The sequence below is a fragment of the Crinia signifera genome, chromosome 12 (assembly GCF_055691185.1).
Source record: "Crinia signifera chromosome 12, ASM5569118v1, whole genome shotgun sequence".
In the NCBI taxonomy this organism is placed as follows: Eukaryota; Metazoa; Chordata; class Amphibia; order Anura; family Myobatrachidae; genus Crinia; species Crinia signifera.
The window spans coordinates 43,259,818-43,276,930 of NC_139228.1; the positions used below are offsets into that span (position 1 = coordinate 43,259,818).

At 42.5% G+C, this 17,113-nt stretch overlaps 1 protein-coding gene across 8 annotated transcripts in view; it reads left to right on the plus strand.

Annotated features, from left to right (window-relative positions):
- FSIP1 (fibrous sheath interacting protein 1) overlaps positions 1-16,035 on the plus strand; it is an 83,155-nt gene extending 67,120 nt beyond the window's left edge. For all 8 annotated transcript variants that reach the window (XM_083167226.1, XM_083167233.1, XM_083167228.1 and 5 more), the window contains 2 exons: positions 8,195-8,362; positions 15,713-16,035. In XM_083167226.1, coding sequence (XP_083023352.1) covers positions 8,195-8,362; positions 15,713-15,922 — 378 coding nt within the window. In that variant the 3' untranslated portion in view covers positions 15,923-16,035. The remainder of the gene's footprint in view (positions 1-8,194; positions 8,363-15,712) is intronic.
- The last annotated feature ends 1,078 nt before the right edge of the window (positions 16,036-17,113 follow it).

Genomic DNA, 17,113 nt, shown 5'->3' on the forward strand with positions numbered 1-17,113 from the left:
TATACAATAATTTGAGTGCCCTGCGTTCTTTTGGTTTTAGGTTGTCCTGCGTTCGTTTTGTTTCTGATTTTTTACACATGGTGTTAAACTGTTCAAGTGTTGTTTTATGGAAGCTCTCTATGTATGGCCCTTTATATTGAAGTGGGTAGAAGTCTGATTTCTTCCTAAATTTAGACATCCTTTCATAGTCATAGACTTTTACTGGTAGGAGAGATGAATCTTCCGGGTTTTGTTCCCGGCTAGATTCCCTTTCCAATGATTCAAGCATTTCAAGGACATTTCGGTCTTCACTATCCAAAAGTATTGGAGTGGTATCCTGATCTTTACTTTTTAATGCCTTAATTGCAAAGTAACGTTTCCTACTTAGTGTGCGAGTGAAATGGTTAAGGTCCACAAATAATTTAAACATATTTGGCCCTGAAACAGGCGCAAAGTTTAGTCCTTTTTCTAAAATAGATTTTTCTTCATCTGTCAATTTTTTTCGTGACAGATTGAAGACTCCTTTGTTATTAGATGTTACCTGATGCACTGGTTTTTTTGTTGTCTGTTTTCGTTTTCCTCCCCTGGTTCCCCGTCGTCTTTTGATCTTATTCTTTTTACTGGTAATATTTTGGGTCTTACGTCTTTGTGGCGCTGCTCTAAAAAATGATGATGGGGATTTGGTTGGGGTGATTGGTCCCAATCATCCTCAATTTCCGTTTGTACGCTATCTATTCTTTTTTGTCTCCCCATCAATCTTTGGCTTGGGGACTGGTAGTCTTGCAGCGCTTCATAACGGTTTGTACCCCTAAAATCATACCTTTCTGGATTATTATATGTCTGATGGTTATTTTTATTTTTATTTGGGTATGTCTGATAATCATTCCTATTTTGATAGTTATAATTTACCCTTTCTCTTTTATAACTATTGTATCTATTGTTACGTCTATTATTTGGAGTATATCTCCCATATGTCTGGTCACCCCTATTACTTTCAAAATCCCTGCTTCTATTTTGTTTCTGGGGTCTTTCATTTCTAGACCTAACTCTCTGTGTTGAATAATCTCTTTTGTTTTGATTTCTATTAAAATTATGGACCTCGCCCTTTTCATAATCATTTAGGTCTCTGTCCATTTTTGATTCTTTCCTATATATCAAGTCCTCCTCAAATTTCTTGATATTTTGATTCACTCTATTGTCTCTTTCTCTATAGTCCTGAGTTTTTTCAAAACCTTTTAGTTGTTCATAAACCTTCTCTATTTCACCCTGCATCTCCAAGACTCGTTTTTCCCTTTGGCTAATTAGTAGCCTCATCAGGTTTTTTGAGCAGGTGTCGAGATTTTCATTCCATTTTTTTGTGAACTCCTGATCATCCTGAAATGTGGATGATTTTAAAATTCTCAAGCCTCTGGGAATCAGATCACCCTCCAGATACTTCTGGAGGGTGATCTGGTCCCACCAATGACGAGTCTCGGACATGCACAGGTTTTCTAGTTTATTAAATAATTTATGCATATCTGGGCATTCTTTTATGGGAGAGGTTGCTCCCTTATTGGGATTTCCCTTTAAATTTTTTTTTTGTTTGATTCACATTATTATTTACAAACACGGGGGACTGCCATGGGGACTAGATTCGCTCCGAGCTTCGCGAACCTATACATGGGTGCCTTCGAGGAGGAGCATGTGTGGGGGAACGAGCTCGGGGGGAACCTGGTCCTCTATGGCAGGTATATTGATGATTTGTTTATTATTTGGGATGGGGATATAGAATCACTTAACCAGTTCACTAATAATTTAAATAAAAATAATTTTGGCCTCCACTTCACCTCCACTCACAGCACGTTTACTATAAACTTTTTGGATATTGCGCTCTCCATCCGGAATAACAGGATAGAAACAGAAACATACATAAAAGCAGTCGATCAAAATCGGTATCTCAAATTTGATAGTGCTCATGCAAAAAGCTGGAAGACAAACATCCCAAAAAGCCAGCTAGTCAGAATAAAAAGAAATTGTTCATCAGAAGCATCCTTCCAAAAACAGTCAGAAAACACAATGCAGTCATTCATAGACCAAGGATATCCACAAAGTTTAGTCACTAAAGCCCACAAAGAAGTTACAAAGATAGAAAGAACAAATCTCCTCAAAATTACGACCCCTAAGAAGAAACAAAAGGCAATAGGCACAGTGGACAGAAATATAGCATTTATAACGCAGTATAATAACTGTGCCCATAAAATTCAAAAAATAATTAATAATAACATGTTTATTTTGAAACAGGATGATTTGTTAAAAGATGCGCTGGGGACAAAAAACAAAGTCATTTTCAGAAAGGGGGAAAACTTGAAATCAAAGTTAGTAAAAAGCCATTTTGACAGTAAAAAGGGAAATAAAAATAAAAACAAAAATTCACAGACAAGTGAAATGGAAAACAAAAACTGGCTATCAAATCTTCCCGTGGGGTTTCATAAATGCGGGAACAGCAAATGTCAAACATGCCTGTATGGTAACCAAAAAAGTATAGAATTCATGTCCTTCTCTAATCAAACTGTATAAAATAAAAGATTTTATGAGTTGTAAAACCACATACGTTATATATTTGATAGAATGCGGGTGCGGCCTCCAATATGTGGGGCGCACTACGAGGAGTCTGCACATTCGATACATGAAACATAGGCGGAACATCCTAGCGGGGATTAGAACCCATCCCCTATCAAAACATGTATCATATTGCCAGCAGCAATCTATCAAAGATGTACGGATTAGAGCAATAGAGCACATCAAACCTACAGAAAGAGGGGGAGATCGATTTGGGCGTTTGTGCAGAAGGGAAGCATACTGGATATTCCAGTTAGGGACAATGGTCCCCAATGGCCTAAACGACTCCATTGAACTAAATAATATCTGAAGTTTTTTGAATATAGAAAGGCCAATAGAACCATCATCTGCATATAAGATCTCCAACATCATAGGTTTTGCCTGGTTATGTATATTGATGTCCCCCTGAAAATATCTCTATGGCTAAAGATATCCCTATATAAAGTGTTACCCTTTAAATAATAATATTCCTTCCTGATATGAAATAGTAGTGTGAATATACTAACTGTACCTCTTTCCCCTTTATTCAGTACCACCCCCCGGTTTCAATGATGTAAAGTGGCACCATTATATCCACTGTACCCCCCATTGTTTTCATCAGATGCCTGCCTTCCCTCCCCCCTGGCCCCGTTCCCCCTCTTCCTCCCTTCCCCCCCCCCTCCCCTTTTCCCCTCCCCCCTTCCCTCCCCCACCCATTTTCCGGTTTACCCTGATAGTAAAGAATATCGTCTAATGTATTATGCACCAATATAGACCACTAGAACAAACCAGATTAATAAAAGTAAAAATAAATAAAGGTTTATTAAAGTCTGTTAAAATAAACAAAAACAAAATAAAGAACAGACAACAAAAATTGTACATATTAGTATCTATACCTATACGTCCTTATTTGCGGATTACCCATTCCTCGATTTTTTGAATATACAGTATAATTTTGTGATTACACTGGATTAGATGAGTTATGACACTATGTCTCATAGACCTCCATTAATGGGTGAATGTCTTCTCTAAAAGCATATTATGTGTCTATATGTGAAATTTGACCTATCATGAGATTAGACATACACCCGTCTATATGTATTTATGTCCTACCTATTAAATATGCAGACGCATATGCTCATTAAATTTACCTCCTTTATGAGGGAATGATCTCTATTTCTATATATATATATATATATATATATATATATATATATATATATATATATATGTATATTTTTTTTATTACCTACAGGTATTCTGCCTGAATAGTTATGTTATATATATTGTTTTTATTTTGATTTTTATTATTATTATTTTTTTATATTTAATATTATTGTTTTTCTCAATAAATAATGGCGACATATTGAGTAATTGCTAGCTTCTAATAAACCTGTTCTAAAATGATGTTTTTATGATGTATATATTTCCCTATTATGTTGAAAACCACAAGGTGCAGATATAACAGCAGGTTCTATAAATGAGGCTTAGCTGCACATATATGCAAAGTTTACAAGGAAGTACAAACGTATATGAGGTCGAGGCTTGGATCTCAATACAACTGCGCATGTGCCAAACAGATCAAATTGATGTTGAAAAATAAAAACGCCCATATGGGCGGCGCCTGCCCCGATAAATACGAGCAAGGGGGCACCTACAAGCCATCTGAGGAAGCCGCTGACGCTCCAAGAGGCGGGGAAACGCGTCACAGGAAAACTTTATTTGTCAATTGACACTCTGAAAGCACCCTGCTGGGAGACCCGGAAGCCGGAGCAGCGTGTTCGAGATAAGGCTGACAGCGCAAACAGCCGTGAACCCTCTCCAGGCGTGGGCAACAGAATCAACTCCCCTAACAGTGGATTACAAACGGAGCATAAGTATACCTTTTCTGCATCCATTCAATTACAAAGCTTTTTAACATCTCCAAGCTTTTATGTGGCTCTAATGACTGAGTGATAATGTTTGGCTGGAAATTAACCCTTGCCTGTGCTTAAAAGAAGTATGTCTGCCTAAAACGCTATCTAAGCCTTTGATACCAGACTAACATTGCTTTGCACAAAAGACTGCCAGTAACTAATCCTATGTCTGCTTTAATCGCTGATAAAGCTCTGCAATAATATATGTGCTTTATATGGGATACTAATAGTACCATACAACCTCTGCTGGGCTGTGCAAATTGCATCCAGTATACCTGGAGATGCTTTAAAAATCGTTACTTATGCACCAATAGGTTTTCTTAACCTTACAAATCACCGGCCGGTGTTTTCAGTTTTATAACTAACTGTTTATTGTGATTATTGTTAAATAAATTTGTACTTTTTTAAGACTGTGTGTCTTCGGTGTCCTTTAGCGCCGCCTACTTTTTTTCTATTAAGCAGCGCTACTACTGTTGGCAGCTGGTGTAGGCGTTACGCAGCGCTACTAGAGTCGGCAACTGGTGTGGGCATTACATAGTGCTACAACTGTCAGAAACTGGTGTGGGCATTATGCAGCACTACTACTGTCCACAACTAGTGCGGGCTTTACACAGCACTTCTACTGTCTACTACTGTGGCCAACAGTGGGCATTATGTGTGAACCGCACCACTACTGTGGACATTATGTAAGTGTAAGGGTTCTACTACTCTGTATAATAGGCACTACTGGGTGTAATTTGTACAATAATGGGCATTGTGTAAGGGGCACTACTGGTGGCATTATGTGTATAAGCAGTACTTGGGGCATTACGCATAGCATAATGTGTGGCAAAATGTGTAATGGGCATTACGGCATATTGGCCCTCATTGTGGTCAACCCGGTAAGCTGCAAAGCTCGCAGCTTTATCAGTGTCTTTTAAATGGAATAAAAGTTTTTGAAAAAGCGTAATTGCACCAAGGAGCGCCTGTGCTTGTCTTACAGACAGACGGACAGACAGACAAACAGATATAGATAGAGAGATATAGATAGATATTGAACTATTTTTTTAGAGCCAAGAATATGACCAGGGATCAGGGCCGGCTCTACCATTAGGCAGCTTTAGGCAGCTGTCTAGGGCGCTGAGATCTGGTGGGGCGCCACCAATTCTGCCTATCATAAAATCAAGGATGTCTATGAGGATCCTTGTTGTACTTAATTCAGGTGATGGCTGTGGAACTTCTAAGGCCTAGCCTCCATACTTTCCCTTGGGGCATACTTTCCTGTTTTGCTGCCCTCTCCTGGGGGCCTCCAGGGAACGTGCCCACCTTCCCAGGGGGCTGCGAGGACCACCCGAGTTTTGGGTGAATCTATTCCGGATCGTTAAGCAAGTATGCCTTAAAGGGTTGAAAAGTGGGTATTGGCAGTATAGAAGGAAGGGGGGGGGGGGGGGGGTACAGTAGGTTGATGTTTTGCCTAGGGTGCTGAGAAGCCTTACACCGGCCCTGCCAGGGTTATATGTATGGGGAGGTTCTGCAATGAGCATATATGAGAGAGGCGCTCCCTTAATGAGCGGAGGAGCAGCATGCGGTCAGGGCTGAAGTGCTGCCCGCTGTGTAATGTAATGATGCGGGAAGCACTGAAGCTGCCTGCTCCATATGGTCCACCCACACCTCGTCTTCTGCAGGAATGTGCTGCTGGGCCCAGTGGTACAGGGATGGAGGGTGCCATCCAGTCAGCGGCGTCTAGATGTTTGAAGTAATTAGAAAAACCATCTATTTTTTTTAGGAAGTAAAAAATTTTTTTTTGCTGTTATGTATTTATGTTATTCCTGTGGGGGCTAGCGTTTAATGTTTTTTTTTTTGTCTGGTGTCATGTGTTTTTCTCCTGTTGGGGCCACCAATGTGTATGTATTGTTTTCTGTTTGGGACAATGTTTGTTTTTTTCTTTGGGGGCCAGTGTGTTTTTTTTAGTCGTGTGGGGGCATATGTTTTTGTTTTCTGTGGGGTTTTATATTTGGGGTCAGTATATTTGTTACCTGTTGGGGTTGCTGGTGAAAGTTTCAAAAATTCAGCCAACGGTGGCGGTGTAACAGCATTAGCATAAAGTTGCATATGCAACTGCATCAAAAATACAAGGCAGGCTGCAACTGCATGCAACTATAAATCAGATTCTATTATTAGGGACCGCCCCCTCTTATCAGACTCCACCCAGCAGACCCCGCCCCCAGGGCTGCTTCCATAAATTTCCCGGGCTGATTTTACATCCCAATCCGCCCCTGATCATTCATGTGTAATCGTTTGGACAATCGTTCTCTATTTGTCACCAAACCGTTTGTCCAGGAGTTCTGAAGAAAATCGATAAAGCGATTGTATCGTTGGCTTAATCTTTCTGTGTGTATGCACCTTTAGGCCTCTACCACCTCCGATGGGAGGCTAGAGAAGTAGTAGAACACGAGTACTTGCACTGAAATTGTAGGGAGGTTCAGGGGATGTCTGATTTTGTCTACCACAGAAACTGAGCTTGGTAGGATTTGTGGTGGTGTCTTGCTGTACCTTTGTGCTTGTTATTGGCCGATCCAAACATCCACCTTTTTACCTGCTGGGTGTGGGATTTGTGCCGCGGTGCAGATGCATAAATTGGTACCTGCGAGTTACCTGGAAGTTCTTGAACGCGTGATTCTTATAGTTCCTTGGTCTTGTAACCGTACCAGGATTTTTGTCAGCGATGACTGTAATACCGGTTCTGCCTGGCACCTCATCTAGGAAGATGTTACAGCTAAGGCAGATTAGCCTTAAATTTTATTCTGCAGCATTGTAGCACTTCCTGTACAGATTCAGATTCTCTGTTGTAAACCGATATGTGTCAGTTATCAAACTAATCAGCACAGTCTCCTTGTAACGCTGCATTGTGAATAAGTCACACCCAGCATTAGAAGATTCTCACACGATATGGAGTGCCTAGGGGATGATGGGTGCGACTACAGCAAATATGTATAAGGAAACATCTGTAGCAATTAGGCCCTGATGTAATATATAGAAAGACCCCTTGTGATCTTAGCAGTTTACTTCAAATAATTAGCCCTAAATGAAGGGTACGTAATTCATGCATAATGGTAACACACACCAAATGTATGCCCATCCCAATGTTCTAAGTCTTGGCTCAATCAGATGCAAAGTAAAAGCCAAGGTTTAACTTTATATGCAGCGTAAAGCTGTCAGATTTCCTTACATTACCTACAAATTATTACCATTTCTCATGTCATTAATGTGATGGAAAGGCTGTTGAATTTACTCACTGGTGAGAGTCTCTTAAGTGGTATTTTGGAGTAGTACCGTTGGCTGGGTAGCTTACATTGGGCCAGTGGAACGAAGCTTGAAGAGTGATCAAATGGAGAGTGGTAAACCACCAGCCAATCAGCACCTACCTGTCTTGTTACAGCCTGTTTGAAAAATGACAGGTAGGAGCTGATTGGTTTGTGGTTTAACACTCTCCATTTTATCACTTTTCAAGCTTAGTACATCTCACCCCTTGTTTTCATCTCATCCCAGGGGTATGGGTAAAAAGCCAGCAGATATTTAATATATCAGTATATTAACAGTATATTAATATTAAACAAGTACAACTATGGACCCTAACATTTCCACACCTTTTCTTGTGTATGCAAATAATCAATCATTTGTAAAATGATTGGTCATAAATTCACATTTCTGCAAAGAAGTGTAAAATATATTTTGTTTTATAGGCCGATTATTCTCTGTGCCTTGTGCCTGGTGAAGGGTATACCCCAGAACCTGGGGAACTCGAGGAGTTGGCAAAGATAGAGGCAGAACTGCAGATGTTCTCCAACAGTGAAGAGACCATGCCAACCAGTAATTGTGACCCTGCTGTAGCATCCAAATATTCAATACAGGTAAGAGTCAAGAGTTACAGCTGTGGGGGAGCCCATGGGGTTCCTTGGTCCAGGGGACACGTACCACACACACTGCACCTAGGACTAAAGGTGCCCATACACGGTACAATTATTGTATACAATATCGCATCTCATCACATCGCATCGCATAGGTTTTGCAATGCAATGAGATGATATCTAGTACAAAAAGTATGTGCATACTGTTTGAGCTATGAGATGTGTGACGGGGGCGCGCATCTCATCGCACCCAACAACTGTACTGTGTATGGGCACCTTTACTATGTCAATGCTTGTGATCACCCCTCCCCATCTTCTTTCTACACATCCAGTAGCAGCTTGTGTTTGGGGGTCTATCGCACAAGATCGGAAGAGTCTCAGTATTCATATACGGTGTGGCGGGTTATCGCGGGAACGTTCCACTATTTTGGGACATTCCCCCAGCCTGGAGTGCCCCCAGCCTATTCTTGCAGGCAGAGGGGCTGGCGAGCTGCTGAGCATGCCCCCACCGCGGCGGAAAACAGGGGTGTGGCCTCACAGCAGCGCCATGATTAGGGGCCACGACCCCTTCCAGGTAGGCCACACCCCCAAAATTTGCATCTTCGGCGCACACCCTGTCCCGCCCCAGTGTCTCCGAATGTTGGGAGGTATGTATTTACCTAGATTTTTTATTATTAATGTTAACCCGTGGTCTGTGTGTGATTAGTATATGAGTAATAAATGAGTAATAAATCAATCCTACAGGCTCGGTGGTCTGTTTTGTTACAATGGATTTAATTTCTATAAATTGTGTCACTTAGGGTCAGTTAAAGAGCTTGTGTGTTGGTTTATCAAGGATGAATCAATATGTTGCTACTTCAAGCTTACTGTGAAAAATGAATATATGTCCTGGTATGAGGTTCTAAATCTAGCAGGACACCGTCCGCATATTAAGTTGATAGGACATTTATAGATAGTCACACTTCATTTTAATTGCTACAATCCCTCTTATCTCATTATGTAGATTGATGCTTTAATATGACTTATTTGGTGTTTCAGTATAACAGTTGCTATTGTGCAGGATATGCCACTGAATGCTGGTATGTCGCTGCAGTTTGATTATTGCAGCTTTTTATAGATTGACTCAAGGTATGCACACTGAATTCATAGTACAAATAACAGCCGGGTTAGACACTGCCATCGTTCGCAGAATCCCTGTGTTGGGATGAGAACTGTGGGGTGGTGCAGCATCCTCTAATAGCCGGGTCGGTTACACTGAGTAGCCGTACAGCGACTGGCTTTGGACTGACTGAGACACTTAAATACAATAGTACATTAGAGTCCTGAAAAGCACTAGTAATACACGCACACACACAGATAACAAGCTTCTTCTTGCCCTGAAGAAGATCTGCGAAGTGCACGCCGGCTGACCTGCCATGCAGGCGTCTTCACAGTACTGCCTCCATTGTTATCTGTGTGTGCGTGTTACGCACTTACACATCGCCTCGCTGCGGGGCTATTGTTACGCCACTGTTCTGCAGGATCAGGCCACAGCGCTGAATGGGAAACACTTGTCTGCTATGTGTGACCCAAGCCTAATGCATCCTGGTTTGGGTTCCCAATGTACATGCAGGGTCAATGCCTAGTGTTTGTGTCAATGGGGGCTGAGAGAGAATGATTCTCATTTTCTTTCTGGAAGAATTTGTGACATAGTAGCTCATAGGCTACCATAGAGTAAAAATTTCCTATTGAGACTAAGCTTGGTATAAATGACCGATTCATAGCCCCCCCATATAAACCTATGGTTCTTCAACTGCTTTTGAAAATGAAAGGTTATAGAACATTTGTAGGATCCTTACAATTTGTGAGTATCCAGCTAAAACTGTTTTCTGGGAATAAACTGCAAATATTGTTTGCTAAATACCCCCATAATTTACTTGGCAGAATTCTAAATTTGGGTTTTCATTATATATAAGATTAGGCTGCAGGAGGGGTGGGTTAGAATTAGGCTTAGTAGGGCAAGAGTTAGGATTAGGATCAGGAGGGTGTGGGTTAGGATTAGGCTCAGGAAGGTGTGGGTTAGAATTAGGCTTAGTAGGGCAAGAGTTAGGATTAGGATCAGGAGGGTGTGGGTTAGGATTAGGCTCAGGAGGGTTTGATTAGGATTAGGCTCTAGTAGGGATCAGGTTAGGATTAGGCTCTGGGAGGGGTTGGGTCAGGAAAAGGCTGCAGGAGGGCATGAGTTAGGATTAGGCTCAGGAGGGGTGGGTTAAGATTAGGCTGCAGGAGGGGTGGGTTAGGATTAGGCTCAGGAGGGTGTGGGTTAGGATTAGGCTCAGGAGGGTGTGGGTTAGGATTAGGCTCAGGAGGGTGTGGGTTAGAATAAGGCTCAGAAGGGTTGGATTAGGATTAGGCTCTAGTAGGGATCAGGTTAGGATTAGTCTCTGGGAGGGGTTGGGTTAGAAAAAGGCTGCATGAGGGCATGAGTTAGGATTAGGCTCAGGAGGGGTGGGTTAGGATTAGGCTGCAGGAGGGGTGAGTTAGGATTAGGCTCAGGCTCAGGAGGGTGTGGGTTAGGATTAGGCTCAGGAGGGGTGAATAAGGATTAGGCTCTAGTAGGGATCAGGTCAGGATTAGGCTTCGGGAGGGGCTGGGTCAGGATAAGCCTGCAAGAGGGGTTGGGTTAGTATTAGGATCGTCTTAAAAAAAATGAAGGGATCCATCAGGATTCTGCTGTCGGTCTTTTATCGGAATCATGGGTCTGGGGATTTGTACCCTCCCCCTCCTTTGTTCCTGACTGTGTTTGTGGGGTTATGGGTCAATAATGAGTAAACCTTGAGGACAATGGGTACACAATACTTTAAATGGGGCCACTTTAAAATGACAAGTGATTTTAACTTCCATTGTTAAATGGCTTATTCTTTATCCAGGATATTTCCACATTATAAAAAAAATATGGGCGCTGAGGTTGATCATAATCCTAATTTCCCATATGAAGAATGTATACCTACTGTATGTGGAATTTTGTGAGTGACAAAAGTTGGTTAGCAGTGTGTCACCGCTCACATATGAACAATGGAAAACATTACACCAACACTGTACTAGACATGCTTTAAAGGTATTTTTTGTCCTGTGATGGAAAATAAGTTGACGTGGAAGTGTTACATACCTGAACGCTTTTTTCAGTAATCCCAGCACATAGTTCTCTGCTGAACAAATGCCTAGTAATGTAATATGTAAAACTCTAAAAATGTAAAGGTTCCGAGCTGGTACTGCTGGCACAGCATGCCGTGCAAATCCATACAGATGTCTCGCTGGCAGACACTGGGGATGTGCGACATGCACTGTAATTATAGGTAATTCCTCTCGCAGGAAGTAAACACGCCAATTCCTTGCTTTCCAAGTTATATTTAAAGCCATAATCTAAGCCTTATGGGTGTCATTTTGTGGCGAACACAAGTGTTTCAGAAAATCTGCACAAATATGCAATTAACCCTCGCCAAGTACTGTTTAACTTGAGACTTCCCGTTTTAGCAAACTTGATTTATGTCTGCGCGGTTCTAGCTCGTGTGCAGCCTACGACTTTAAATAAATCTCCCAACTCAAAGCACACGTTACATTGACTGAACAATGCTAAAAATGTATATTATCAGTGATTTATTTTCCAGTGCTTGGTTTACTCAGCATCCAGCCCAAACAGAGAGACGTTTTTTTCCCTGTGTGCGCCTTGGTAACGATTCGCATATGATGCGCATTATTATGTATCTGATACTGGAGTGCATTTCGTATATCTGCTCTTCTCACTTACATGCTTTCTAACCAGGAACAGATTATAGTGTGCTTTTCATTATATGGCCGGTATTAGTAAGGATCATGTATCACTGTTAAGTAGGATGTTAAAATACTGGCAGCTTTATTGATACATACCAAAAGGATCTGTTTTTCACAATTGCAGAATCTATTATATGCATGTATTTATCTCTGGAGTAAAACTAGAATTGTCACAGGGGGCATTTCACCTTTTGTCTTTTATGAGAATGTTAAAATTCTCCATTGACGTATATTAGATAAATCATACCTCCCAACTTTTGTCCTGAAGAAATAGGGAAACTAGCGCCCGAAAAAGGGGCGGGGCTTATGCTAATTAGCCGCGACCTCATTTTCATACAAGAATAGACGCTATGCGCACAGCGTCTATTCTACTAGATTGGGGGGTCTCCCAACTGCCACCCCCCGCAGCGGGACAATGCCTGCCGCGGGTGGGACAGCGGGACAGGCCCCGAAAATCGGGACTGTCCCTCTAAAATCGTGACAGTTGGGAGGTATGGATAAATTCAAGTTGTAGGATATACAGTTGCAAGAAAAAGTATGTGAATTGGAATTAACTGGATTTCTGCATAAATTGGTCATAAAATGTCTCACAACAGACAAACTGTGGGGCAGATTTATTAAGCTTGGAGAAGAGATAAACTAGAGATAAAGCGGAGAAAAGGTAAAAGGAGATAAAGCACCGACCAAGCGGAGAAAAGGTAAAAGGAGATAAAGCACCGACCAATCAGCTGTGTTTGAAAAAGACAGTTGGGAGTGGATTGGCTGGTGCTTTATCTCCTTTTACCTTTTCTCCGCTTTATCTCCAGTTTATCTCTTCTCCAAGCTTAATAAATCTTCCCCACAGTCTGCCTAATCGAATACCACACAAACAATTATATGTGCTCACGTTTTTATTGAAAGCACCATGTAAAGATGTACGTAAACACATCCCCTCACATGTGGCCGAAAGGGGAGAGAAATCATTCAATGGACGCCAACCTTCGAATGATTTCTCTTGCCTCCAGAAAGAAGTTAGTCTGAACTGACTTTTATTTCCTTTGATGTCCGCCGAAGAGGGAGCGGGCGCTGACGTCAGCCGTCCACCCCCGGCAGGCATCGGCCCATCCGTGTTCCCAGGGGAACGCCCATCATTTTTGTGGAGACGTCCCTGATCCTGCACCTTGTCCGTCCCCACCCGCCCCCCCCTGGAGCGAACAGCTCGGCAAGTTCACTCCTGGGATCTGCACATGCGCAGACCCCCCACCATCGGAACGGAGATGAATTCGGCCCCGTCTGATCAGTGTTGTATCACCCCCATTATATATGTGCCTTGCTCTAGAAAAGTCTGCAAATCGAATTACATTGTCTCATTTAGTTGGATAAATATTATAATATCACTGTTTAATGTCCGACACCCCTGTTGGGCCCCACTACTGAGGGGCCCACCTCCTCCTTTTAGGATCAGGTTCCAGACTGTGTACTTGCATTCCATCAGATGGCCTCCCGAACACTGGAATTAAACTGCATCCCCTCCTTGGTCCAGGGGAATCCACACTGCACACCTTGCCAACCCAGTTCCCTAGTGATTAGTGCAGTGTTGCTGATGTGGGACTAGGAAGAGGTGAGTATTAAAAGTACATGGCTGCAGTGTGGGCTTCTTGGGATCCAGGGGCCCATGTGACCACAGACACGCCCAGCACCCATTATAAAAACACCACTTCTCTTCTAGAGATATCTAGAATATGTACAAATCTCTGAAGATACTGCAGAAACTATATACATGCACTCATTATCTCCCATAATCGCTAGTCCGTTCTTACCAGCATATCTCTAACCAGACTTTACCCATACAATATATTTTGAATGTAGTGGATAGTCTAATTATACCGTACTTCTACTAACCTACTAAGTCATTATCAAACATTAACCTCTACCACTACTCATGTCTATGCCTCTCATTCTCAATGATTTCCTTCTCCCATTCCATGTTACAGAACTGCTTTCAGACAGAGCCCACTTGTGGACTTCCCTTGCCTCCAAACGTTTAATCATTCCCTGAAAGCTTACAGAATTCCTGAGCAACCTTCCGACCTTCCTAATACTCCAATAATGCTGAGCCTTGAACCTGGGATCTTGTTGAGGCTAGCCGGGCAAACACCATTCTGTGCCAGTGTAAAAAGCTCAACCTAGATCTGCTACCTGGGTCATGACCAGGCAGGGTTACACCTGGCACTCACAATTGGTATTCCTGGTCGGCATAGTTCCTGGTTTCCTGGTCGGCATATAGTGTCTGCAGTATCTTCAGAGCTATGTACATATTCTAGATATACAGTATGAATTCTAAGTACCATATTATGAAGAAAAGTGGTAAGGCTTTTGTGATGAAAGGGTTTTCCCAGGTAACTCCAACATTGGTTATGTTTAATGGAGCTCATAACCCAGGAACACCACTCTCACACTGCTGCCATAACCCTGGTCATGATCTGGGTCAAGGAATCTGCTCACTTATGCCTGGTAGACCCTTTCACGCTGACACAGGACAAGGGTTATTATTTTCCTCAATATAAACACTGTTCCGTAACCTGGGTCGAAGCCAAGGTGTCAGTCAACATTATTTAGCATGTGACAGTTATTCTCTTTTGATATTCAAAAATCCTCTATATCCAGACTGGATCACACTTTTTACCACTGCTATCTGGCAGTACCATGTGTAATAAGCACTGCACATCATGTATCAAACTCTTATTTCCCTGTGGATAGTAAGCATTGCCCTCTTACCACTTTTTATGTCTGTTATTACTGTCAAATCCTAGTATTGTGTTTGCCACGCGTGTAGAGCACTAAGCAGTATGTTAATGCTATATAAATGTATATTGTTAGTAAATTATTGAAAGTACAATGGTACACTTCAGGTGAAGGTTTGTTATATTAATAGCATCACCTTTATGCAGGGACAGACTGTGGTTGTGATTTAACCCCGACATTTCCCTGTGTGCAAGCTAATATTCTAGCACTCTGCACTTCTTAAAATCCTTGCACTTCCTCTTTCTTGCCTGGGGTGTCACTGTCTGCTGCGGTGTATCTAGCAGTCTGGTTTGTATCTTAATACAGACCACACTGTGTTTGAAGCACCACAGCAGACAGCGACACCCCAGGCAGGAAAGAGGAACTGCATGGATTTTGAAAAGTGCAAGGTGCTAGAATGAACACTAGTGTGCACACAAGAATAGTTGTATTCCTGCATGCCGGGGCATGTCACTAGTCCCGGGGTGACAGCCCTATCTCTTGGGTGGCTGGGCAGAGCAAATGGAAGCAGGACTGCTTGGACTTGCTTTCAGGCCAGAACAGTCCATGGGTCCATTGACCCTTGTGGCATTTGCTTTACAAAGGTCCTTGCTTTACAATTACTGTATTATACGAGCATGGCTGCATTTGTTACTGTACACAGCTGTTACCTCGAATGATGCCTGGAGAATAGTACCGTACGTTTACAGGAAGTGTATTACGTATGTGAATCATCAAACACCCCCCCATTATATTGTCATCTGTTCACCGCCTTTTCAGGAAGATTTCCTGGACAAGTTTGGGAATCCAGAGACTGCACCTGGGGAGAAAGTTTTACGTTACACAAGGGAGCTGCGGGAACAGAAGATCCGTCTGAAAGAAATAGACCAGCAATTGGAAGACATAGTGAGAAGCAGCACTACGCCAAGTTCTACATCTCGCTACAGCTCTCTGTTAAGTGAATCATATGTAAATATGTCGCCGTGTTAGCATTCTGCTTGGACATTTGTTTCACTAGTAAGACAGAGTTCCCAAACATATTAAGTGGTTCAGTCTAAAGTGTCGGAAAGATGATTTTTTTTTATTAAATAGAATATATATCATGTTTGAATTATTAGTATTTTTTTATTACATTGTGTGATTTTTATTAACGATTTAAAAGATTCCCACTCACAAAGACTGCGGTAACAAAGCATACAATAAGCATGGCAGGCAGAAATAATGGCTTGTGCAATGCAGAACCTCAGCTCAGATGGCAATAACATCAGCAATCCTGTATGCAATTGCCAATGCCGGTGCTGCGCTTGGTCCCAGACTCCATCGCAGTATTGGCCTCCATCGCTGTCCCTGCTGCTGGCGCTGAGCTGCGCTAGGATCTCGCGAGACTAGCGAGATCCCGCGCATGCGCAGTGAGCCGGCCGGGGGGGAAGGAGACGGCGCATCAGTATTAACTGATGCGCTGTCTCCAGGTGGGACATCGCCGGAGGGGGGAGTTAGCGCTCCCCCACTCCGGCGGCAAGATCTTAATAGATCTTGTCGGTGTCCCCTCCTGCTTCGCCTTGCTAATGAGGCGAAGCAGGAACTGTTATAGCGGCGCGATAGGCGCCGCTATAATAAATCTACCCCATATTTACAAGCAGCCAATGGAAGGAGTTAAATTGGGATAACTTCTCTTTGATAAAATTGTAAATGCCCTGATCTCATGGGAGCAGTACAGTTAAGCAGTGGCGGTTTTTACCTATGGGCTGCAGGACTGCAGACCCTCCAGGTAAAATCAGCCACTGTGCTCTCATAAGTGAAGCCAGATGCAGTCTGTGAGACTGCACTGGCTTCACTGTGACTGGCAGTGACGTCTTATTGGAAGTCAGACCTGCCAGTCACCCAAGGTAGTCCCACTGAGAGATGTTCCCTCCCTCCGGCATGCGCAGTACCCAGGCCAATACTGCGCATGTGCCGGTCCCGGTGCGGATCTAGCTTCTATGGGCTGCTGCCAGATCATATATAATATATATATTTAAAAGCCCATCACGATGAGGGCTTCTGCTATGTACTTTCACTTTGAGCTGTGACCGTTTTTACTTTCACTATAAGCTGTGACAGTTTTTAGCCTACAAACTCTCTACCCAGTCCCTATCTGCTCCTACCTTCAATCTCTGTCTTCAAGCTCCCTCTCTGCATATC